The 26159-nt window shown below is 40.9% G+C and overlaps 1 protein-coding gene across 1 annotated transcript in view; it reads left to right on the forward strand.

Annotated features, from left to right (window-relative positions):
- Nucleotides 1-26159, forward strand: part of SCAPER (S-phase cyclin A associated protein in the ER) — a 120554-nt gene that overhangs the window by 38813 nt on the left and 55582 nt on the right. The window contains exons 17-23 of the mRNA XM_070762292.1: nucleotides 414-556; nucleotides 1845-1926; nucleotides 2203-2355; nucleotides 4526-4633; nucleotides 7336-7472; nucleotides 13715-13780; nucleotides 21229-21340. Coding sequence (XP_070618393.1) covers nucleotides 414-556; nucleotides 1845-1926; nucleotides 2203-2355; nucleotides 4526-4633; nucleotides 7336-7472; nucleotides 13715-13780; nucleotides 21229-21340 — 801 coding nt within the window. The remainder of the gene's footprint in view (nucleotides 1-413; nucleotides 557-1844; nucleotides 1927-2202; nucleotides 2356-4525; nucleotides 4634-7335; nucleotides 7473-13714; nucleotides 13781-21228; nucleotides 21341-26159) is intronic.

The following is a 26159-nucleotide window of genomic DNA, read 5'->3' on the forward strand; positions in this document are numbered from 1 at the left end:
CTATCTAATCTATCTATCTCTCTATCTATCATCTATCTATTTATCTATCTATCTATCATCTATCTATCATCTATCTATCTAATCTATCTATCTATCTATCTATCTATCTATCTATCTATCTATCTATCTACTATCTATCATCTATCTATCTTATCTATCATCTATCTATCTATCTATCTACCTACCTATCTATCTGTATCTATCTATCTACCTACCTATCTGGGTACCAACTATCTGTAATCTGTTTGCCTTCCTGTCTGTCCATTCATCCAGCCATTTTCTAGTTTTTTGCATCCAACCATCCATCCCCTATCCAACCATTCTTCCATCCATTCCCAAACCTTCTCTCCTTTCTATCATTGTGCAAACCATGTAGGATTTCCACATTTAACCGTGAATCGTTTCCTCTCTAGGAACGGAAGAGAGCATTGGAAGCGGAGCGTCAGGCCCGGGTGGAAGAGCTGCTAATGAAGAGGAAGGAACAAGAAGCTCGGATCGAGCAGCAGAGGCAGGAGAAGGAGAAAGCCCGAGAAGACGCAGCGCGGGAACGAGCCAGGTAGCTGCCGTGAGCTCCTTCCAGTTTTTATTTAATGCCAACCCAGGAGTTTTGGTCGGTGCTTTTCGTCCTTGCCAACTTTAAGATGCATGGGCTTCAATTCCCAGAGGCTGGGGAATTCTGGGAGTTGAAGTCCAGATATCTTCAAGTTACCAAGGTTGGGAAACACTGAACTAGACAATGTCGTTTGGCGGGGGCCAGGGCAAGAGCCTTCTCTGTGGGGGCTCCGGCCCTATGTTATCAGCACCTGGAGATTCGCACTGCCCCCACCCTCTTCGCCTCCCACAAGAGTCTTAAGACTCATCTATGCCGCCAGACTTGGGGACACTAGACTCTAGCCCCCCCGACTGACAAATGTGTTGTGAGTAAGTCGATTGAATGGGAATCACTGTCTTTTTATGGTATGGGGGCTTTTTAGACCATAAATTCAAATTAATTGGATTTAGGGTGTTATATGTTGTTCCATTATATGTTGTAAGCTGCCCTGAGTCCTCGGAGAGGGGCAGCATAAAAGTCCAATGAATAAATAAAACAAACAAATGCATTTAATGGGCTTGGCCCTAGAAAATAAGAGGCACACATATAAAGACATTGGAGGATGTTAGATCTACTGGATGAACGGAAGGAAGGAGGCCCACACAAGATGAGTTTCTGGATTTTGCTACTCCTGAAAAGGCGTTGATCCTTTAATTTTATTTATTTATTTATTTATTTATTCATTCATTCTATCTATCTATCTATCTATCTATCTATCTATCTATCTATCTATCTATCTATCTATCTATCTATCTATTGGATTTGTATGCCACCCCTCTATGGAGACTCGGGGCGGCTAACAACAGTAATAAAACAATGTACAATAATAATCCAATAAATACTAAAAATGATTTTAAAAACCCCATTAATATATATATAAACAAAAAACAAACAAAAAACCAAACAGACATACATACATACCATGCATAAAATTGTAAAGGCCTAGGGGGAAAGAGTATCTCAATTCCCCCCATGCCTGGCGGCAGAGGTGGGTTTTAAGCAGCTTACGAAAGGCAAGGAGGGTGGGGGCAATTCTAATCTTTGGGGGGAGTTGGTTCCAGAAGGTCGGGGCTGCCACAGAGAAGGCTCTTCCCCTGGGTCCCGCCAAGCAACATTCTTTAGTTGACGGGACCCGGAGAAGGCCCACTCTGTGGGACCTAACTGGTCGCTGGGATTTGTGCAGCAGAAGGCAGTTCCTGAGATAATCTGGTCTGGTGCCATGAATTTTCCCCTTCCTCTGCTCTTTGCCCAGAGATCGGGAAGAGAGATTAGCTGCTCTGACCGCAGCCCAGCAAGAGGCCATGGAAGAGCTCCAGAAAAAGATCCAGCTGAAGGTATGGACTAGAAAGACGCCTCCATGAAGTCACAGGCGGCAGTGGTTCTCAACCTGGGATCTGTGAAGCCCCGGGGGTGGGACCCCCATGTCCCAAGGGGTCTGCAAAGGCTTGAAGCAAAGGGCGTGTGGGCGTGGTTTGCAACCACACAAGGTAATTAAAGGGAGGGGTGAAGTCAAGGTTGAGAACCGCCAGCCTGGAGATCTCTGTCGGGCCTGCTGTTAACCTTGCAATAAATCGGGGGACGCGCCCCTTTTTTCTTTCGATCGCACGCAGCACGATGAGAGCATCCGGAGACACCTGGAGCAGATCGAACAGCGGAAAGAAAAAGCCGCCGAATTAAGCAGCGGGAGACACGCCAGCACCGACTACGCGCCCAAACTCACCCCCTACGAGCGAAAGAAGCAGTGTTCCCTCTGCAACGTTGTGGTAGGACTCTCTCCCTCTTACTGGCCTCTTGAGACAAAAGCGGGCCTTTGCCCTCGAGGCCTCCTGACCTGTGTCCAGAGAGCAATAGCACTCAGACTTATATACCACTTCACAGTCTTTACAGCCCTCTAAGCGGTTTGCAGAGTCGGACTATTGCCCCCAACAATCTGGGTCATTGTTTTACCCACCTTGGAAAGATGGAAGGCTGTCACTCTTTAGCCAGTCAGGATCGAACTCCAGACTGTGGGCAGAGTTAGCCTGCAATAGTGCATTGTAAAAAGGAAGGAAGGAAGGAAGGAAGGGAGGGAGGGAGGGAGGGAGAAGAAGGAAAGGAAGATGAAAAGCAGGAGGGGAAGAACAGAGGGAGAGAGAAAGGAGGGCGGGAGAGGAAGGAAGGAAGATAGCAATAGCAGTTAGACTTATATACCGCTTCACAGTGCTTTTACAGCACTCTCTAAGTGGTTTACAGAATTAGCCTCTTGCCCTTAACAAATTGGGCCCTCATTTTAGCAACTTCGGAAGGCTGGAAGGCTGAGTCAACCTTCAGCCTGGTGAGACCCAAACTGCCAAACTGCAGGCATCCAGCATTCAGCGGATGTCGCCTGCACTACTGCATTCTAGCTCCTGTACCACCGCGGCTCCTTCTCGATGTTGCCTTCGTGATGAGGGTCACTCAAAGGGGAGAGTAGATCTTCCCTGCCATTTCTTCCTTGCAGAGATCCCCTGAGACAAGGCACTTCTGCTGCAGAGGAGAAGATATGTCTCGCTGCTTTTCCCTGAGCCAGATGTTCAGGCATCCCTTCCCAGTTGACACCCTCCTCCAGATGTGTCAGGCCTTGAACTTGGCCAGTTGGGCTGGGCTGATTCAATATCGATAGGGATCCTTCCTCATCCAGGATATCATGGAACCTGGACTTTCTCGTTCCTTCCCTTGGGAAACTTTTCACTTCCCATCTGAGAAGCTTCTTCCCTTCCGAAGGGTGCAAATTGGGAAGGGACATCTCAACATCTGGCCTGGAGAAAAGCAGCAAAGGGCAGTGGAGAACCAGCTCCCCTTTTGCCAGCCGGGTCCATCAGACGTCTCCCCTGTAGCAACTGGACTAATCATGAACTTATTCTGAGCAGAGTCAGGTTACAAGCGGTGTGCCACAAGGGTCTGCTCTGGGTCCTATTCTTTTTAATATGTTTGTGAGTGACATAGGGGAAGGTTTGGAAGGGAAAGTTTGCCTATTTGCCGATGACTCTAAAGTGTGCAATAGGGTTGATATTCCTGGAGGGGTCTGTAATATGGTAAATGATTTAGCTTCACTAGATAAATGGTCAAAGCAATGGAAACTGCCGTTTAATGTTTCCAAATGTAAAATAATGCACTTGGGGAAAAGGAATCCTCAATCTGAGTATTGTATTGGCAGTTCAGTGTTAGCAAAAACTTCAGAAGAGAAGGATTTAGGGGTAGTGATTTCTGACAGTCTCAAAATGGGTGAACAGTGCAGTGAGGCGGTAGGGAAAGCAAGTAGGATGCTTGGCTGCATAGCTAGAAGTATAACAAGCAGGAAGAGGGAGATTGTGATCCCCTTATATAGAGCGCTGGTGAGACCCCATTTGGAGTACTGTGTCCAGTTCTGGAGACCTCACCTACAAAAAGATATTGACAAAATTGAACGGGTCCAAAGACGGGCTACGAGAATAGTGGAAAGTCTTAAGCATAAAGCGTATCAGGAAAGACTTAATGAACTCCATCTGTAGAGTCTGGAGGACAGAAGGAAAAGTGGGGACACGATCAAAACATTGCTAAAGGGTTAAATAAGGTTCGGGAGGGAAGTGTTTTTAATAGGAAAGTGAACACAAGAACAAGGGGACACAATCTGAAGTTAGTTGGGGGAAAGATCAAAAGCAACATGAGAAAATATTATTTTACTGAAAGAGTAGTAGATCCTTGGAACAAACTTCCAGCAGACGTGGTAGATAAATCCACAGGAACTGAATTTAAACATGCCTGGGATAAACATATATCCATCCTAAGATAAAATACAGGAAATAGTATAAGGGCAGACTAGATGGACCAGGAGGTCTTTTTCTGCCATCAGTCTTCTATGTTTCTATGACCTGTCGGGTTGGCTTTCTCACGTTTCGGCATGAATGAACTGTGCCGATGTCGCGCCTTTTCCAGATTTCCTCGGAGGTGTATCTCTTCAGCCACATTAAGGGGAAGAAACATCAACAAGCCGTGAGAGAAAACAGCAGCATCCAAGGCCGAGAACTCTCCGATGAAGAAGTGGTAAGTCTCCTCTCTATATTTCCCCTCCATTTTATTATCCAACAGGAAAGGGTCGTTATGTTGGCACAGCCCTGATCCAATTGCCCAAAGATCGGAATGGAATGGAATAGATTAGAATAGAATAGAATAGAATTCTTTATTGGCCAAGTGTGATTGGACACACAAGGAATTTGTCTTTGGTGTCTATGCTCTCAGTGTACATAAAAGAAAAGATACATTTGTCAAGAATAGAATAGTATAGAATAGAATAGAATAGAATAGAATTCTTTATCGACCAAGAGTGATTGGACACACAAGGAATTTGTCTTTGGTGTCTATGCTCTCAGTGTACATAAAAGAAAAAGATACATTTGTCAAGAATCGTGAAGTACAACACTTAATGATTGCCACAGGGTACAAATAAGCAATAAGAAAAACATACCCAGAGCCCAGAAGTGAAATCTTTTAATTCCCCTGAGAGCTTGTTGGTGCCTTTTCTGAATGTGCCCCTATTTTGCTTGGACTCTGGAAATTCCCTGTTGTTTGTTGAGTTAATTTGTTTTCATCCGTTACAGTCAGCAAAGTATTATGATAAATTCTAATATAATTTGGTCTTTCTTAACTACGTACAGCTCTGGGCAAAATTTATATCCCTCTGGAACGACAACGTTTATGATTTGCGTACTTAAGCGTAAAATTTCGAAATACAGGAATAAATAATGCGGTTGAGTCAGCGTAGTTTTACTTCTCTCTGCTCCCCATTTTATTTTTAATCAATGGAGGCACCTCTAGGTGGATGCACTTTTCCTACTTAAAGTTATTGCTTTTCACCTCTGATGCCTTCGTATTAAATGACCCTTCTTCTCTGATGTATAAGATTTTTATTTATACTACCTCTGACCTAATGAAATTTCACCTTTAGCCTCCTGCACTTGACACTCCGGATAACATACACTTGATCTTTGACACATTTTTGTTTTAAGCCCCGAATGGGCAAGAGCTGCCTGGCGCATAACCGAAATAACTCCGTTGCAGAGGTCAATTCCAGACAAGGTTTCCCTACCGAACCACAAAACTTGTCTTGATTGTGAGACAATTCTATTGACAAAGATCACGGCATAGAAACCAAATCCTAGTTTTTTATTATTATTGTTGTTGTTCTTATCATCATCATCATCCTAACTCCTTGCATAGTCAACCAGATGTTCAAATTGGGTTTGGCATTTTTGTCTGCTTATTGAGTCCTTACCAAGGACCTGGATATGCAGATGTTTGATGGCATTATATCCAGATCTGCCTATACCTGGTCCTTGGTAAAGGCATGAATTGATCTAAACTATAATTAATTTTTCCTTTTTGTATTAAGAAGACTTCAACACTGAGTGGAGCAAATGTAGCTCCTTTTTATGGTTATTTATGCCATGTTATGTAAAAAAAAAAAAGGAATTTATAGAGACAGCCAATGGGCCCCAACAGTCTAGGTCAGGGATGGCGAACCTATGGCAAGGGTGCCACAGGTGGCACGCAGAGCCATATCTGCTGGCACATGAGCCATTGCCCTAGCTCAGCTCCAACGTGCATGTGTGTGTCGGCCAGCTGATTTTTGGCTCGCACAAAGGCTCCGGGAGGGTTTTTTTTGGCTTCCAGAGAATCTCTGGGGAGGTGGGGGAGGGCGGTTTTACCCTTCCCCAGCTGCAGGGAAGCCTTTGGAGCCTGGGGGGGGGGGCAAAGCACGAGCCTACTGGGCCCACCAGAATTTAGGAAACAGGCCGTTTCCAGAGGGCCTCCGAGGGGGCAGGAGAAGCTGTTTTCGCCCTCCCCAGGCATTGGATTATGGGTGTGGCCACTCGTGCATGTGCAATAGTGCGCCCCCATACTCTTTCGGCACCCGAGGGAAAAAAGGTTCACCATTACTGCTCTAGGTCCTCATTTTACTGAATTTGGAAACTGAGTTGAGGGGGTCAGGATCAAACTCCAGAATGGGGACAAAGCTAGCCTGCAAAGAAGGAAGGAAAGTAGAGGGATGGAGGGAAGAAGGCAGGAAGGAAGATGGCACTTAGACTTACATACGGCTTCACAGGGCTCTTGCAAACAAAATATATATTCCAACATCTACTAGTTTTAATACCATGTGGCTTTTGAATGGTAGGTTTCTCATTTTTTTTAGGGTGCAGGGCATAGTTCCCTCTAAGCTGAACAGTGAGCAATCGCTCATTTAAAAATCATCATCAACTCAAGAGTTTTCCAAACCTGCCCAGAAGCCGAGAGGGAAAGAGTGAGAGGGAAGGAGAGAGAGAGGAAGAGAGGAAGAGAGAGAAACAGATAGAAAAAAGAGAGGAAGGAAAAGAGAAAGAAAAAGAATGGGAGTAAGGAAGAAAGAAAGAAAGAAAATCAAAATCTAGTTTGAAACTAGCTCAACTATTTAAGTGGCATTTTGATATTGATAGAGTTGCCCTATTATGAGCTCACTGTTATAGACACACAGTACAGTATTTTATTTTGAAATTCTCTGAGTCAAAACAGGGTGGGTTTTTAATTTGTTTGTTTGTTTATTTATTTATTTATTATTTCTGTGCCGCCCAGTCCCGAAGGGACTGCCGCTCAGACACTATACTTTTCCGTCCACCCCCCCAAAAAATTAGAGGGAACACTGGTGCAGGGGCAGAAGCAAGAGTGGGGTGCAATCTTGTCAGTGTCCCCGTTGCTGTCTCCTTTTTTTCTAGGAACATTTGTCCTTAAAGAAATACATTGTGGACATTGTGGTAGAAAACACGGTTCCCTCCGAGCCCGGGAAAGACGGTGAAGAGAGGCAGAGGACGAAAAAGAAAGCCAAGAAATTGAAGGCACGGATGAACTCAAGGTATTGGCTTTGGAAACAAACACACACAGAGAGAGAGAGAGAGAGAGAGAGAGAGTCTTCCACAGTTAATTTACAGTCTTCAGAGAGGGGCGGCATACAAATCTAATAAATTATTATTATTATTATTATTATTATTATTATTATTATTATTATTATTAATTTAATGACCATAAGCCTTTTCATGCAAACAAAGAGATAGACAGGCAGAGACAGGCATAAATAATAGATAGAAGATCATAGGTAGGTAAAATAGATGAAATAGAAGATAGGTAGGTAGATATGTAGGTAGGTAGGTAGGTAGGTAGATATGTAGGTAGGTAGATAGATAGATAGATTAGATAGATTAGATAGGTAGGTAGGTAGGTAGGTAGGTAGGTAAATAGATATGTAGGTAGATAGATAGATAGATAGATAGATAGATAGATAGATAGTATAGATAGATAGATAGATAGATAGATAGTATAGATAGATAGATAGATAGATAGATTAGATAGATAGATAGATAGATAGATAGATAGATAGATAGATAGATAGATAGATAGATAGATAGATGAAATAGAAGATAGGTAGGTAAATAGATATGTATGTAGGTAGGTAGGTAGGTAGATAGATAGATAGATAGATAGATAGATAGATAGATAGATAGATAGATAGATGAAATAGAAGATAGGTAGGTAAATAGATATGTAGGTAGGTAGGTAGATAGATAGATAGATAGGTAGATAGGTAGATAAATAGATGAAAGACATTTGTTCGTTCTTTTGCACAAAAAGGCTTAAAATTTATTTCATTCTTTTGCATGAAAAGGGTTAAATTTATTTATTCGTGCCCTTCAGAAAAGCTGCTGTGAAAGTCTAGGGAAAAAATGCAAAACCCTTTTGAAGTTATTTGCTCTAGGAACATCTTGAAAATCGCACTGATGAGTCTAATTTATGGCCACTTTCTCTGATTGAGGAAAGAAAGCGGCGTATTGATCCAGCCCCTGCCTTTCACCTGTTAAGAGCTTTCTTCCTAATTGGATGGCAGAGCGCTGCCAAAAACCCTGCCCTCTCCCAGCGCACAATAGCAGGTTTAAGTACGTCTAAAACCAGGCCTATTTTTCTTCCCGGCTATTGATTTTTAAAATGAAGTATCAAAGAAAATCAATAGTAATCAACAAATAGAAGCTCGTCGGCCAGAGTGTCAAATCCCCGGGTGGATCTAATCAATTTTGTTGCCTGCCACCACGGAGAAAGTTAGAAATATCTTAAAAGGGGGAAAGTGAGTTGTCAGACCTGCCATTTGTCAACAGGCTAAAAAAATGACAGTCGGGCGGGTTGTCATCCTTTCGGAGATTGGAGGTTTCCGATGGAGATGATCCATGCTTCGGCCTAGACTTTATAAACGGTTTGTTAGATTCCTTCCACTTAGTCAAAATCCAGACTCAGCAATAAAATTCCGGCAGGGTAAAAGAGCCCTGTTGAATCATCATTTTGCTTTTTATTTTTATTATTTTATTTTATTTCATTGAATTTATAGACTGCCCAACTCCTGACGGACTCTGGGCGGCGTGCATAATAGCCGCCCCGAGTCTTCGGAGAGGGGCGGCATACAAATCTAATAAATAAATAAATAGTGATCCTGATATTTATAAACATAATTATTTATTAACAATAATTATTTTTTTTGTTATTTGCAAAAATTATTAATTTGGTGGTGACGTATGACGTCATCGGATGGGGAAAAAAGTGGTATAGGAAAAAAGCCGCAAAGTATTTTTTAATTGATATTTTTTTAAAAACCGTGCTTTGGCTATTCGCGAAGTTTGAACCCGCAAAAATCGAGGGAACACTGTATATCGCAATCTGTGCTGGATTAGCCGCCCCGAGTCTTCTGAGAGGGGCGGCATACAAATCTAATAAATAATAATAATAATTATTATTATTATTATTATCATCATCATCATCATCATTGGGCAGTTAAAGTTTGCTTAATTTTGCATACAGCTTAGCAGAATTTGGTTAACTTTTTTCGTTGCCGTCAAACACAAAATACAATTATAACCTCAAACGTTTTATTTTACATATTTAGTAAGTAATAGCCATTTCTATAATAAACGTAATCTAATCATCAAAATTGAAAATCAAAGTTTCCTCTCTCTTTTTGGTTTGGGTTTTTTTTTGTTTTGTTTGTAGCATAAAGTTCAGAAGCTGTTTCTAAGTAGAAGCAAAACTGCATTCTTTTCCTTAATTAAGACAGTTAATTTTGCCATAATCTTCCAGCTCCATCAATTTTTCCATCCGTTCTTCCATTGTGGGAATTAACGTATCTTTCCATTTTTGCACGTATAGAATTCTCGCCGCAGTCAATATATATAATAACCAAATTCCTTCTTCTTTTTTTTCTTTAAAGATTTTTCTCGGGTGTTCTTTCTGGAGTTTAGCCATTTCGTTACTCTGCTGTGGATCGAGATAGCAGATGTTCCCCCTTTTTGAATGGCATCTTTACGGCATGGACTATTTTGCGTTAAGATTTATTTTCCAGATAGTTTCATGTATTGGGTTTTATATTTTTTACTTTTTTTCTTTCCAGCACACTGAACCCGATAGAGCTTTTGTTTACCACATTCAGTAAGACTTTGTAACACAAAGGGAAGTGATTCATAGCACAACCAATTTTTTCCCCAACCTCAAGCTCTCAAAAAAATATTGGATTTCAATTCTTGCTACCCCAGGAGAGCGAAGCAGGAATATCCTAGTGTTTTTGGTCTTGTTTTAAACATAGATTACAAATGCTTGTGTTTTTTAACAAATGTGTTAGCTGGAAACTGGGCTACCAACGTCTTCTGATTTTACACACTGAACTCACACCGCCTCCCTCCTACAACGCCCGTCACTCAGTTTGATGGGTTAATCAAAACGCTGTTATCAAGGAAGGAATGGAAAACATAAGCCAGCGAGACAATATCCCCAGGGCATGTATTTAGGGAGATAAATATTTGCCAAGCGCAGAGAAGTGGTGGAACTTCTTGCTGTATTGAGACAAACTTGAAAATCAACTTTCCTGCTTGTTTGGCTGAGCCCCTCGCGTCTGCTTCGGAATTCTTCCTTTCTCCTCTTAGGAAAAGCTCCAGTCTTTTTATCCCGGCCTTAAAAGCTTTTCGTATCCGGAGCGTCTCCCTTCTTAGCCGCCCACGTCAGTCTGTCTAGCGTACCCCATCGGTTGAGGGACACAAATGTCAAAGAGGAACACATAAGAGGGGCGATTTCGCCTTTGTTTCCCACCCAGCTCCTTCTACAACATCAAAGGAAGAAGACCCCGAGATCCGGGCCATTCTCGAATTACAGATTAAAGCCTCACTTACGACTCCTGTGAGTTGGATCAAGAAACCTTGCGAATATTGTTTGAAGGGGCTGTTTAGCAAGTCGGTTCTAGTACTGGTGGCTCAACCTAGGACCGCAACTGAGCCCAAAACTTCAGTTGCTAAGCGAGACAATTGCCAAGCAAAATATTGCCTTTTTAACAACCATTCTTTTCACCGTTGTTAAGCAAAACACTGCTACCGATAAGTGGATCTGGCTTAGCCGTTGACTTTCCTGGTCAGAAGGTTTCAAAAGGAGATCCGGTGACCCCCGAGATGCTGTGACCGTCATAAATTCGAGTCAGGTGTCAGTGATTTTTGATCATGTGACAATGGGCAGGTTGAACGGTCGGTCGTAAGGGTGAAAAACGGTCATTAGTCACTTTTTTCAGTGCCGTTTTAACTTTGAACGGTCTCTAAATGAACCGTTGTAAATTGAGGGCTTCCTGTATTGGAGCCGACAGGTAAATCTGATGAACTGATATTCTTTTACCAGGGAATCTTAGATCTATAATGGCAAAGAAAAAAACCAGAAGCAGGATGTCCAGCAAACCTGGAAAACAGGGAAATCGGAGAATTATCAGGGAAATCGGTGGTTCTGGAAATATCAGGGAATTATCAGGAAATTCATGGAGAAAAAAGGAATAAATCAGGGGGAAAAACAAACTGTATTAAAATGTTTAAAAGTCAGGGAAAAATCATGTTTTTAAAAAAACAGACCGTGCTGCCTGACAGAGTCAAGCAAAAATGAGCATAACTGGCAACAACTTACTTCGTTTAGCTACCGATATTTCTCCATGGCGTAGCCATTTGGTATGATGTCATCTGCGATCATGCCTTAACTAGATTGCAAGTTACAGGGAAATGTCAGGGACCGATCAGGGAATTTCAAAATGTTTACCCCTGGACACCCTGCAGAAAGGAATATCTGATGGCCGGCCTCCATTTAAAGTGGTCCAATTTTGACCACTTTAAGACCTTTGGACTTCAACTCCCAGAATTCCCTAGCCCAGCTAAATTTAATTTTTACTAGGTCTGCTAAGGCTATTTTTTAAGTTGCTGATGGGCTGGTGTGTTTTATACCCATTTTTGGCTCAAAGAAAATTTAAGTGCTGTCCAGGGAACAGTTGCCCCTCACTCAGGCACTGTGGCAAGTCTCCAAGATAAACCCAAATTCTTTTTTTCCCATTTGGTTTGTGCTAATTCCGGTTTACATTTCCCCAAAATGTAACCAGCCATTCATAAATATCTTTCCTGTTTGCAGGGGGAACCTCTACGGTTGCATCAATGGCTGTTACAAACTGTTAATGAAATGCAAATCATTGAGGGTTTTTTAAAAAAACATTTTTCTTTTTCTCACAATGAGCAAATTGCCATCTGGTATTAAGAGAATAAATCCAATACTGTAATTTACAGTTGTTTATGAATTGATACATTCGTTAGTCTCTGAAGTGCCCTTAAGCTGCTTGTTTTCATATTGAAAGTGTTTTAAATCTCTCCGGTAGTAGTATGTGTGATGGCTGGGCTGGCTGCCGCTTATAAAAACTTCCAACATTTTGCCACCTGATGAATGAAACTGAAGCAGGATTGGGAATGGCAAAACACTTGCTTGGCGGGATAAAATTACTTTCAAATTGACCAAGGTTTTCAAGAAACCCGCTAGTTTTAGATTAATTGGGTTTTTAAATTAATTTTAAAAAACCCAAGTGAGTGGTTTTTTAAATTGGGGTTTTTTAGATTATTTTTAATATTAGATTTGTTTTCATTGTCTTTTTATTGTTGTTAGCCGCCCCGAGTCTTCGCAGAGGGGCGGCATACAAATCTAATAAACAAACAAACAAACAAACAAATAATTTAATATTGGACTTTGTATTTGAATCTGTTTTTATATTTTGTACTTATATGTTGCAAGCCACCCCAAGTCCTCAGAGAGGGGCGGCATATAGAAACATAGAAGTCTGACGGCAGAAAAAGACCTCATGGTCCATCTAGTCTGCCCTTATACTATTTTTTGTATTTTATCTTAGGATGGATATATCTTTATCCCAGGCATGTTTAAATTCAGTTCCTGTGGATTGACCAACCACGTCTGCTGGAAGTTTGTTCCAAGCCTCTACTCCTCTTTCAGTCAAATAATATTTTCTCACGTTGCTTTTCATCTTTCCCCCAACTAACCTCAGATTGTGCCCCCTTGTTCTGGTGAACACTTTCCTATTAAAAACACTTCCCTCCTGGACCTTATTGAACCCTTTCACGTATTTAAACATTTCAATCATGTCCCCCCTTTTCCTTCTGTCCTCCAGATTCTACAGATTGACTTAATCAAATCTTTCCTGATAGGTCTGATGCTTAAGACCTTCCACTGTTTTTATAGCCCGTCTTTGGACCTGTTCAATTTTATCAATATCTTTTTGTAGGTGAGGTCTCCAGAACTGAACACAGTATTATTCCAAATGTGGTCTCACCAGCGCTCTATATAGCGGGATCACAATCTCCCTCTTCCTGCTTGTTATACCTCTAACTATGCAGCCAAGCATCCTACTTGTTTTATAAATCCAACAAAATAAATAAATAAATAAATGTTTCTACTTCCTTGTTAATATGGGGTGGCGGAGGGAGAGTAAGAAGGAGGTAAAATGGTAAATGGAAATAAATACCCAGCACATAATGTGCTTTATAACCCTAACTCAGTGGTCACCAATTGGTGGTCCGTGAGAAAACATTGGTAGCCTGCAGAAAAATTATTTGCATTTTTATATTGCACTAAATACTATTTTATCTTTTTTAAAAAAAAAATCATTCTAGTGGTCCATGGGATTTAAAATTATGAATATAATGGTCCCTGAGGTCCAAATGTTTGGTGATTCCTGCCCTAACTGATGTTTCCCACTCTTCTTCTTAGGGCAAAGGAATTCGAGAACGGGATGGAGTCCAAAAATGTCTCCTGTGAGTCGCCGTACAAAGCAAAGTAAGTCCTTCATCGGGATGGAAGTTTGTCCGTCAGATTTGCACCCAGAACATCAGAGCAGGGTACGTCTTGTGTGTAGGATAGCCTGTCCCACTCTGGTACCTTTAGCTGTTGAGGTCTGCAGCTCCTACAAAGGAATAGGAATTTAACCGTTTCAGTGAACCAGTAACAGGATTGTGCGAGGCTCCATTTAAAAGCTATAGAACATAGCATATAAGTCCAATTAATAAATAAATAGTAAACATAGAGTCCTAGGGATGGAAGGTGCCTTAGAGGTCTTCTAGTGCAACCTTAGACCTTATACAATCCCAGTCAAATGATTGTTCTTGAAAACCTCCTGTGATGGAGCATCCATAACTTCAGGAAGCAAGAAGTTCCCATCGATTTAATTGTTCCGTCAGGAAGTTTCTCCTTAATTCAAGATCGGGTCTCCCTTTGATAAGTTTCTGTTCTGTCGGGCTCTCTGGTAGAATCCTCCCAAAAATCCACAGGTACAAATTTCAGACACACACACGTTTGAAAATTCAAAACAATGTTCTTTATAATGAAAATTCACTTAAACCAAGCCCTCTTTTGGTATAGCAAAGAGCCCTCGTCTCCAAACAAACTGGTAATTTGTACAAGTCCCTTATCAGTTCTGTGATACTTATCTTGCAGCTGTGAGGCAATTCACAGTCCTTCTTCTTTCACAAAGTGAAACACACTTTGCCCTGGTTTAGTTTCAAAGGGGGGAAAATCAGCACAAAAAAGGGCAAAGTCAGTAAAACAGTCACGAAACACAACAATCAGATAATCCTACACAATGGCCAAACCCACAGGCTGCTCTTTATAGCAGCCTCACTAATGACCACAGCCCCACCCAACCACAGGTGGCCTCATTTTCTTTGATAATAATCTCTCAGTTGTTGTTGCCCATGCATCGCTCTCCGCATGCGTGGCTGTATCCTTAACTCTTGTTCTGAATCCAAGGAGGAGCTAGATAATTGATCACCTGAGCTGTCTGCCACACTCTCCTCCTTGTCACTCATGTCTTCTTGGTCAGAGGAGCCTTCATCAGCAGATTCCACCGGGGGCAAAACAGGCCTGCCGCATGTGGATGTCTCCCCCACATCCACAGTCATAAATCACAATCATCTTTTAAGTGAGTCAGTGCAGGATTGAACTGGTTTCGTGGCCTTTTTTGCAGCATTTGTTCAACGAATCAGACATGTCATAGAAACATATAAGACTGACGACATAAAAAGACCTCATGATCCATCTAGTCTGCCCTTATACTATTTTCTGTATTTTATCTTGGGATGGGTATATCTTTATCCCAGGCATGTTTAAATTCAGTTACTGTGGATTTATCTAACACATCTGCTGGAAGTTTGTTTTAAGCATCTACTACTCTTTCAGTAAAATAATATTTTATTTATTATTTATTTATTTATTATTTAGATTTGTATGCCGCCCCTCTCCGAAGACTCGGGGCGGCTCATTTTCTCATGTTGCTTTTGATCTTTCCCCCAACTAACTTCAGATTGTGTCCCCTTGTTCTTGTGTTCACTTTCCTGTTAAAAAGACTTCCCTTCTGGACCTTATTGAACCCTTTAACATATTTAAATGTTTCAATCATGTCCCCCCTTTCCCTTCTGTCCTCCAGACTATACAGATTGAGTTCATCAAGTCTTTCCTGATACGTTTTATGCTTAAGACTTTCCACTATTCTTGTAGCCCGTCTTTGGACCCGTTCGATTTTGTCAATATCTTTTTGTAAGTGAGGTCTCCAGAACTGAACACAGTATTCCACATGTGGTCTCACCAGCACTCTATATAGCGGGATCATAATCTCCCTCTTCCTGCTTGTTATACCTCTAGCTATGCAGACAAGCATCCTACTTGGTTTCCCTACCACCTGACTGCACTGTTCACCCATTTTGAGACTGTCAGAAATCACTACCCCTAAATCCTTTTCTTCTGTCGGTCGTAAAGTGAGCCCTTTGTTCGCTAAGGGCCAGCTTGGCCCCTAAAAATTCCTCCCAACTGGTTTTCCTGCATCCATCAAACCTGCTTTATTTTCTTTGGCCCTAAATCTGAAGGCTTTGCTTTCTTGCTTGCTTTTGATCCGATAAGCATCCTCTTCCTTTAAACTTTGGTGCAGGATTCCTCCTCCTATATTTAAAGCTCCATCTTATTCCTCAGCAGGCCTGTTTTGGCTGCTGTTCTGAGTATGCTCCTAATCTGAGTTTCTCATTAAAAAAGGGGGAAGATGGTTTCCTATTTTAGTTTTTGGGGTGGAAAAGGTTTAGGATTTGCTGCGGGGCATTGGATGGCATTTTTTTTTAAACAATAAAAAATAAAAAGAGAGACAGAAAAAAACTTGCAGCCCCTTCCTTTGGGGAGGGACGTAATAAGAGAACCGTTGCCAGTAGGATAAGAAGCTAAATTGCCTTTATGGAACAAAACAAGAAAGAAAATAAACTTTGCATCTAGCTTTACCCTTTCCAATGTACACAGTCATTGTAGCTCTGATTAAAGGCAATGTTGCAACCAATTGTAAATGTAAATACTCTTACACAGCTTGTTGTTGCCACTATAAATATTGACAAATGGTAGGCGTAGCAAAAAAAGAGGGAGAGAGAGAGAGACTTTCGCATACCCAGAAGTCATGAGCTGGTATAAAATTGCCTCTTTCAGATGTCAGCATTACATAAACTACATTTCTGCCAGGTGGCTTTGCCTATCTGACTAGAAGATTTGCTTAAGAAGAACGGAGCCAAATCTTAAACTGTCCTTCTATCGGTGCCCTCTTACCCACCCAGAACAATAATATAATACTCTCTCTGGCAGTTGTCGACATCCAGCTGAAGTATAGTTCCGGGAGGGTCCATAATCATGGAAGACAGCTGAATAGAATGGTCTTCCACCCAATTATTTCCTTTTCTTCCTTTGGCTTGATTCTTAGGGATAGAATAAATGCCTCTTTCAGATTTCGTGTTACTGGTGGTCTCTTTCAGGTCTTCAGGTTCTTCGTATACAGTGTTCCCTCGATTTCCGCGGGAGATGCGTTCCGAGACCGCTCGCGAAAGTCGCATTTCCGCGAAGTAGAGATGCGGAAGTAAATACACTATTTTTGGCTATGAACAGTATCACAAGCCTTCCCTTAACACTTTAAACCCCTAAACTGCAATTTCTCCTTCCCTTAGCAGCTATTTAGATTATTACTCATGTTTATTTATTAAAGTTTATTAAAAAAAATATTTATTAATGGTGGATGAAAGTTTGGCGATGACGTATGACGTCATCGGGCGGGAAAAACCGTGGTATAGGGAAAAAACCCGCAAAGTATTTTTTAATTAATATTTTTGAAAAACCGTGGTATAGCCGTTTCACGAAGTTCGAACCCGCGAAAATCGAGGGACCACTGTATACTCTTTGGAGCTTATGACTTCTTAAGGAGAATAGAATAGAATAGAATAGTTTGGCCAAGTGTGATTGGACAAGAAATTTGCCTTTGGTGCAGATGCTTTCAGTGTACATAAAAGAAAATATAAATTTGTCAAGAATCATGAGGTACAGCACTTAATGATTGTCATAGGGGTCAAATAAGCAATGAAGAAATAATCAATATTAATAAAAATCTTAAGGATACAAGCAACAAGTTACAGTCATACAGTCATTAAGTGAGAGGAGATGGGTGATAGGAATGATGAGAAAAAAACAGTAGTAATAGTAGTGCCGACTTAGTAAAACGTTTGACAGTGTTGAGGGAATTATTTGTTTAGCAGAGTGATGGTGTTCGGGGAAAAACTGTTCTTGTGTCTAGTTGTGTTGGTGTGCAGTGGTCTGCAGCAATGTTTTGAGGGTAGGAGTTGAAACAGTTTATGTCCAGGATGCGAGGGGTCAGTCAATATTTTCACAGCCCTCTTTTTGACTCGTGCAGTCTACAGGTCTCTACTGTTAACACTGTTGGTGCAGATCCACTCTTAGTTCCTTTTACAATTTTTTAATTTTATTTTATTTATTTATTTATTTATTGGATTTGTATGCCGCCCCTCTCCGTAGACTCGGGGCGGCTAACAACGATAATATAAAACATCATGTAAATCCAATACTAAAACTAATACTAAAACAATTGGCATCTATCTGCATTTCCAAATTATGGAAAGAGGTGGAAAACCCTGTAGAACAGTGTTTTTCAACCAGTGTGCCGTGGCACATTAGTGTGCCGCGAGACATGGTCAGGTGTGCCGCGAAGCTCAGCAAGAGAGGGAAAGAGAGAGAGAGAAAGAAAGCAAGAGAGAGAGAAAGAGAGAAAGAAAGAAAGAAAGCAAGAGAGAGAGAGAGAGAAAGAAAGAGAGAGAGAAAGAAAGAAAGAAAGAGAGAAAGAGAGAGAGAGAAAGCAAGAGAGAGAGAGAAAGAGAGAAAGAGAGAGAGAGAGAAAGCAAGAGAGAGAGAAAGAGAGAAAGCAAGAGAGAGAGAAAGAGAGAAAGCAAGAGAGAAAGAGAGAGAGAGAAAGAAAGCAAGAGAGAAAACGAGAGAGAGAGAAAGCAAGAGAGAGAAAGAGAGAGAGAGAGAAAGCGAGAGAGAGAGAAAGAAAGAGAGAAAGAGAGAGAGAGAGAGAGAAAGCAAGAGAGAGCGAAAGAGAGAAAGCAAGAGAGAAAGAAAGCAAGAGAGAGAGAAAGAGAGAGAGAAAGCAAGAAAGCAAGAGAAAGAGAGAAAGAAAGCAAGAGAGAGAGAAAGAGAGAGAGAGAGAGAAAGCAAGAGAGAAAGAGAGAGAGAGAGAAAGCAAAAGAGAGAGAAAGAGAGAAAGAGAGAGAGAGAGAGAGAAAGCAAGCAAGAGAGAGAAAGAGAGGCAGGGAAGGAGGGAGAGATAGAAAGAGAGCAAAAAAGAGAGGAAGGAAGGAAGAGAGAAAGAGGGATGGATAGAGAGGGGAAGGAAGGAAGAGAGAGAAAGAGGGAGAGAAATAGAGTGAAAGGGAGGAAGAGAGAGATAAATTTTTTGTCCAAACTTTTTTTAGCCCCCCCACTCCGCCCTGCTCAATGTGCCCCATGATTTTGTATATGTAAAAAATGTGCCGCAACTCAAAAAAGGTTGAAAATCACTGCTGTAGAACATCCTTGAAGTCTCTTTTGGTTTCAACCTTCCAAATAACAACAAAATAGGTATTTGAAACTTTTTTAAAAGACCTCCATTGGCACCAGTCAGATAGCAAGGTCGGATATCAATCAAACTAATGCAGGCAAAATAAACTTCTCACACATCCTGAAATTTGACAGAGGTTCTGAGTTCCCATCAGTTGTCACCACAGAAGAGACTGGAAGCAGGAAATAAGATCCACTTCTCCCGAGCCAACAAAAGAGCTCAGCCCAAAGTTCACCTCAAACTGGGCCAAGAAATTGAGCAATATGGTCAGAAATGAAGTAATCAAAAGGAAAAGGTAATTTTATATTCTGAACCGAGCCAGGAAAAGGAGGAAGAAGACGGTTTTACGATGGGTCTTAAAAAGAAATAAATGGGAGGAAAATGTAAAAACACCGAATACCATTTGACTTGATTAGAGCTGGAAATAACGTTTCTGAAGCCAGAACGTAGAGTTGTCTCTTGAAACCTAAACGATCTGCCTTACAAAAGGCTTCCTAGTGACAGGAAGGTATGTTTTCTTTTTTTTAAAAAAAACCTCAGTTTTTAAATAAAACTAATTTAGAAAATAAACATTGCTTCCAAGGCAGTTTATAGTTGTTACGATAGAGGTTTTGGGTCCTAAATGCATTAGAGCCGTTTTCCCCATTCTCTTGGGATTGCAATACTTTGAATTTCTACTTAAGGTGGAGGAAATAAACTTGTTTGCCGCTCATTTGGCCAGTGTTCTCTTGTTCTCTTTGTTTTTGGTACAGTTTCCTTAAGAGCACTTACTATTTATTTTACATTCTTTCTATTATTTCACAGTGTGTGTTCTCTGCTTCCCACATTCTTTGAAATTGCCTCTATCTATCTATCTATCTATCTATCTATCTATCTATCTATCTATCCATCCTTCCTTCCTTCCATCCATCCATCCATCCTTCCATCTATATATCTATATATCTATCATCTATCTATCTATCTATCTATCTATCTATCTATCTATCTACTACCTATCTCTATCTATCTATCTATCTATCTATCTATCTATCTATCTATCTATCTAATCTATATATCTATCTATATATCTAATTTATCTATCTATCTATGTCTCTATCTATCTATCTATCTATCTATCTATCTATCTATCTATCAACCTACCTACATACCTACACACCTACATACATACATACCTACGAGGGTCGCCCAGAAAGTAATGTACCACTTTTTTTCCCTTCGACAATTATTCATTGAATACACAAGAAAGAATTATGTTTCTTCTACACTCCCTGTTTTTCCACGTAATCTCCGTCCCTGTTCTATGGCCTTCCTCCAGCGAGACACAAGGGCGTGTATGCCCTGTTGGTACCACTCCTTGTTCTGCTCACAAAGCCATTTCTGCACTGTGCGAATCACCTCTTTGTCCTCCTCAAAATGTCTTCTGCGAATGGCATCCATTCAGATCCATGCAGATTCTTCGTGAACTGTACACAAACGTTTGTGAATGTTCCCAACAGTTTCTTTCCCCGCAGTGAGAAATTCAATGACGACACAGTGCTTGTAACGTACGTCACTTACAGACGCCATTTCGAAACACTGCCGCAGCTACACTATCCGTCTGAAGAAACGCAATATTTACACACGCACTCCTGACAATTCAAATAATGTACATTGTTCCCTCGATTTTCGCGGGTTCGAACTTCGCGAAAAGTCTATACCACGATTTTTCAAAAATATTAATTAAAAAATACTTTGCGGTTTCCCCCCCCTGATGACGTCATATGTCACCACCAAACTTTTGTCCACCTTTAATAAATATTTTTTTAATAAACTTTACTAAAGAAACATGGTGAGTAATAATCTAAATGGTTGCTAAGGTAATGGGAAATTGCAATTTAGGGGTTTAAAGTGTTAAGGGAAGGCTTGGGATACTGTTCATAGCCAAAAATAGTGTATTTACTTCCGCATCTCTACTTCGCGGAAATTCAACTTTTGCGGGCGGTCTCGGAACGCATCCCCTGCGAAAATCGAGGGAACACTGTATATCTAAAGTTTTGCATTCCTACATTACTGTAGCCTGAGAAAAATTTCTTGTGCATTAACTTCTGGGCCACCCTGGTAAATTAAATCAAATTAAATTAATTTCACCTAGGAAACCCTTCACTGTTAATGTACCTAAGACGTGGTAACCGATTGTCTCTTTGAATCATCGTACGGTGAAGATGGTCTCACCAAAATATTACTGGAATGTAACTTTCCCGGTTCTGAATGCTATTTTTTTCCTCCCTCCCTCCCTCCTTCCCTCCCCCACCCATTTCCCCCCCTTTTTTTAATATGAAAGGCTACAACGACTGGTGAAAGATTTGCTGAAGCAGCTTCAGGTTCAAGATGGTAGCAAGATCTCCGCGCTGGATAGGATTTTGGGAGAGGTTTCACGCATCCTGGAAAAAGAGGTAAGGCCCCTTCCTGCCCAACTTCCAAATTAGCTCATGCCCCTTTTGATGCAAGTCTAGAAACATAGAAACATAGAAGTCTGACGGCAGAAAAAGACCTCATGGTCCATCTACCATTTTCTGTATTTTATCTTAGGATGGATATATGTTTATCCCAGGCATGTTTAAAATCAGTTATTGTGGATTTACCAACCACGTCTGCTGGAAGTTTGTTCCAAGCATCTACTCCTCTTTCAGTAAAATAATATTTTCTCATGTTGCTTTTGATCTTTCCCCCAACTAACCTCAGATTGTGTCCCCTTGTTCTTGTGTTCACTTTCCTATTAAATGCATTTCCCTCCTGGACCTTATTTAACCCTTTAACATATTTAAATGTTTCGATCATGTCCCCCCTTTTCCTTCTGTCCTCCAGACTATACAGATTGAGTTCATGAAGTCTTTCCTGATACGTTTTATGCTTAAGACCTTCGACCTTTCTTGTAGCCCGTCTTTGGACCCGTTCAATTTTGTCAATATCTTTTTGTAGGTGAGGTCTCCAGAACTGAACACAGTATTCCAAATGGAGTGTCACCAGCGCTCTATATAGCGGGATCATAATCTCCCTCTTCCTGCTTGTTATATCTCTAGCTATGCAGCCAAGCATCCTACTTGCTTTCCCTACCACCTGACTGCACTGTTCACCCATTTTGAGACTGTCAGAAGTCACTACCCCTAAATATTTTTCTTCTGAAGTTTTTGCTAACAGATTCCAGATTCTTTCCAGATTCTTTCCGTTACATGTGATCTTGGCTTGAGATTCATACGTCTGTTGGGTTTCTTAGATCCTCATGGCAGCTTGGTTCACAGCTTTCAATCTATGGCTCATGGCCTATGATGAGCCATAGATTTCAAGCCGCGGCGGCTGGGTTTCCATTTTGCCGTAAGCCGCAAACAAGCCAACATTCAGGAGAAGAAACACGGTCAAATTCTGAATATTCGTTATTACACTGAATATATTTGTAAAAGTGAGGTTATGATTGGGTAAGATCAGAAAGCTAAGATAGGCTGATGTGCCCTTCTGTATTTCTTTCCTAGTGTTGCTTTAAAATATACTATTATTATTTATTATTATTTATTGGATTTGTATGCCGCCCCTCTCCGCAGACTCGGGGCGGCTAAGAACAGTGGTAAAACAGCATGAACAATCCAATTAATAAAAACAACTAAAAAACCCTTATTATAAAAAACCAAACATAAATATAGGGGAAATGTTATTTTTATCTAGTTAATGTTACTTAGCTTAATGTGATAAAATTAATTTCTCCATCAAAGGCATTTTTCTAAACCTTTAATAGAAATTTTCACAAATTTAACGCTCTATAGCTGTTTCCGATGTTGGGAAGGTTTTCACCATTAGATCAACAGCCCAAATCCTTTAATCCTAGATAGGGAGAAGAATAGTATCTTATCCCACCCACCCCCCTAATTAATTAAATTAATTACCTTTCCAAAATCAACACTTCAGACTCTGAACAGCGTTTGCAGAGTCTGACATTGATACGCCAGAATTTTACACATTCGGTATGTTCTCTGCCAGTTTTTCCATTTTATTGCCTGTATTTTCTGATTTTTATTTTACCTCTGAGAGAGAGAGAGAGCTTTATCTTTTTTCACAGTCGGGGTTTTTTTTTTAGGAAATTGCATTAAAGCAAATTATTAGCATGCTAAAACTGATGAACCAGTAAAAGTTGGTTCTGTCGCTTGACATAAAACGTGCAGTGCAATTAATGTTTAAAATGAGATCTGATTTTTAAGACGGCCAGCTCTTTTATCTGAAATGTCCTTTTGAAATGATCCTGCCAGCAGGGTAATTACTATTTGAAATCATCACTGGAATGAGAATTTTGCAAAGTGTTCGGAAACTTCAGATCGTGCAGAATGCAGCTGCAAGAGCAATCATGGGCTTCCCTAAATATGCCCATGTTACACCAACACTCTGCAGTCTACATTGGTTGCCGATCAATTTCCAGTCACAATTCAAAATGTTGGTCATCACCTATAAAGCCCTTCATGGCACCGGACCAGGGTATCTATGAGACCGCCTTCTGTCGCACGAATCCCAGTGACCGGTTAGGTCCCACAGAGTGGGTCTTCTCCGGGTCCTGTCAACAAAACAATGTCATTTGTTGGGACCCAGGGGAAGAGCCTTCTCTGTGGCGGCCCTGACCCTTTGGAACCAACTCCCCCCAGAGATTAGGACTGCCCCCACCCTCCTTGCCTTTCGTAAGCTCCTAAAAACCCACCTCTGCCGTCAGGCATGGGGGAACTGAGATATTCTTTCCCCCTAAGCCTTTACAATTTATGCATGTTTGTTTGTTTGTATGTATGTTTGGTTTTAGAATTAAGGGTTTTTTAGCTGTTTTGTATTGGATTTACATGCTGTTTTTATTCTGTTGTTAGCCGCCCCAAGTCTACGGAGAGGGGCGGCATACAAATCCAATAAATTAATAATAATAATAATAATAATAATAATAATAATAATAATAATAATAATAATAATAATAATAATTAAAATTGCGGTCCAGGAGGTGCAACATCTCTTCCTAACTTTCAGAACGATGGGTTGAGGAGGAAGAAGCTTTCCTGTATTAACTTCGGAAAGAGGAGGAATAATTGTACCGCAGGAAATATTCCCTTCAACATTTTTCCATCCAATTTTAAATTTGCTTTAAGATCTTTGCGATCCTTCGCAACCCCATTGCAAGAATCCTCCACACTTTAAAACCGTGCCCTCCTCCGTTAAAAAACCAAACTTCACGTTGACTGGGTTGAACAGTTCCTCTGTCTGTTGATTGAAAATGAATTTAAAATTGGGTTTTGAGTATCAGGAGAATAACATCAACTCTGTGCAGCTTATCAGCAATTTAACATGTGTGCGCCATTACTGCAAGTAAACACAATTTAAACAAGATAGATTTGACCAGGAATTTCTCTGCCCTCCTTCTAATTACGCAGCCTCTTTTTAAAAAATATATATATAATTCCCCCCCCCCCCCCCAAAAAAAAAATATAACCAGCCAGGCCTGCTCCTCCAAACTGGCAGGATGTCACACATCACCCTTCCTAAACGAGTTCAAATATGCCAGAGTTTATAAGCCGGTGGAAGTTAGAAGGCAAAACGCTTCCTGACCCTTGCCGCCGAGTGTAATGTGGTACAATATCAGATTCTGGCAAAGCCAGCCTCCGTTTGGGTTCATTGCAATGCGAATACCAGAAGCGGTGGAAGGAAAATAAACAAGGAACAATCTGGCTGAAAGATTTGGGTTAGGCGACCTCCATCGCCAGGCCCTGCCCGTCTCTTCTCTGGAAAAGGTGACGCTGATGGCATCTCGTAGGAAGATCTCTGGGGGAGCAAAATGCGTTTGGAGTTTTATCACGCACCGTTATGAGTGTCCAGCTCAAGTTTACTTCAGAGATCATCTGTGGGTTTCTCCACAAAGTTAAATCCATCTTCTAGGGAGGGAGTGGAAGAAGAGGAAGGGAGGAGGAAGGAAGGGAGGAAGGAAGGGAGGAAGGAAGGGAGGAGAGGAGAAGGAGAAGGAGAAGGAGGAGGAAACATAGAAACATAGAAACATAGAAGACTGACGGCAGAAAAAGACCTCATGGTCCATCTAGTCTGCCCTTATACTATTTCCTGTATTTTATCTTACAATGGATATATGTTTATCCCAGGCATGTTTACATTCAGTTACTGTGGATTGACCAACCACGTCTGCTGGAAGTTTGTTCCAAGGATCTACTACTCTTTCAGTGAAATAATATTTTCTCATGTTGCCTTTGATCTTTCCCCCAACTAACTTCAGATTGTGTCCCCTTGTTCTTGTGTTCACTTTCCTATTAAAAACACTTCCCTTCTGAACCTTATTTAACCCTTTAACATATTTCAATGTTTCGATCATGTCCCCCCTTTTCCTTCTGTCCTCCAGACTAGACAGATTGACTTCATGAAGTCTTTCCTGATAAGTTTTAGGAAGGAGAAGAAAGTTAGAAAGAATAGAATAGAATAGAATTTTTATTGGCCAAGTGTGATTGGACACACAAGGAATTTGTCTTGGTGCAGATGCTCTCAGCGTACATAAAATAAAATATACATTTGTCAAGAATCATGTGGTACGACACTTAATGATTGTCATAGTGGTCAAATAAGCAATGAAGAAGCAATATTAATAAAAATCTTAGGATATAAACAACAAGTTACAGTCGTACAGTCAGCATGGGAGGAAACGGGTGATAGGAATGATGAGAAAAACTAGTAGAATAGAAGTGCAGATTTAGTAGAAAGTCTGACAGTGTTGAGGGAATTATTTGTTTAGCAGAGTGATGGCGTTCAGAAAAAAACTGTTCTTGTGTCTAGTTGTCTTGGTGTGCAGTGCTCTGTAGCGACATTTTGAGAAGGAGGGAGAGGAAGAAAAAAGTGGAGGAGGAGAAGGAAGAAGGAGAAAAGGGAGGTAGGAAGAAGAGGAGAAGGAGGAGGAAGAAGAAACAGAATGGGAAATAAAAGAAAAAGAAAAAGAAGAGGAAGAAAGAAGTAGAGGAGGGGGAAGAAGTAGAAGGAAGAAGATGGAGGAGAAAGGAGGTAGAAAGAAGAAGAGGAGGAAGAAGAAGAAACAGAAGAGGAAATAAAAAGAACAAGAGGAAGAAGAAGAGGAAGAAAGAAGGAGAGGAGGAGGAGGAAATAGAAGGAAGAAGACGGAGGGGAAAGGAGGTAGAAAGAAAAAGAGAAGGAGGAGGAAGAAGAAGAAGAAACAGAAGAGGAAATAAAAGAAAAAACAAGAAGAAA

Source organism: Erythrolamprus reginae, chromosome 10 (assembly GCF_031021105.1).
Source record: "Erythrolamprus reginae isolate rEryReg1 chromosome 10, rEryReg1.hap1, whole genome shotgun sequence".
NCBI classification, from domain to species: domain Eukaryota; kingdom Metazoa; phylum Chordata; class Lepidosauria; order Squamata; family Dipsadidae; genus Erythrolamprus; species Erythrolamprus reginae.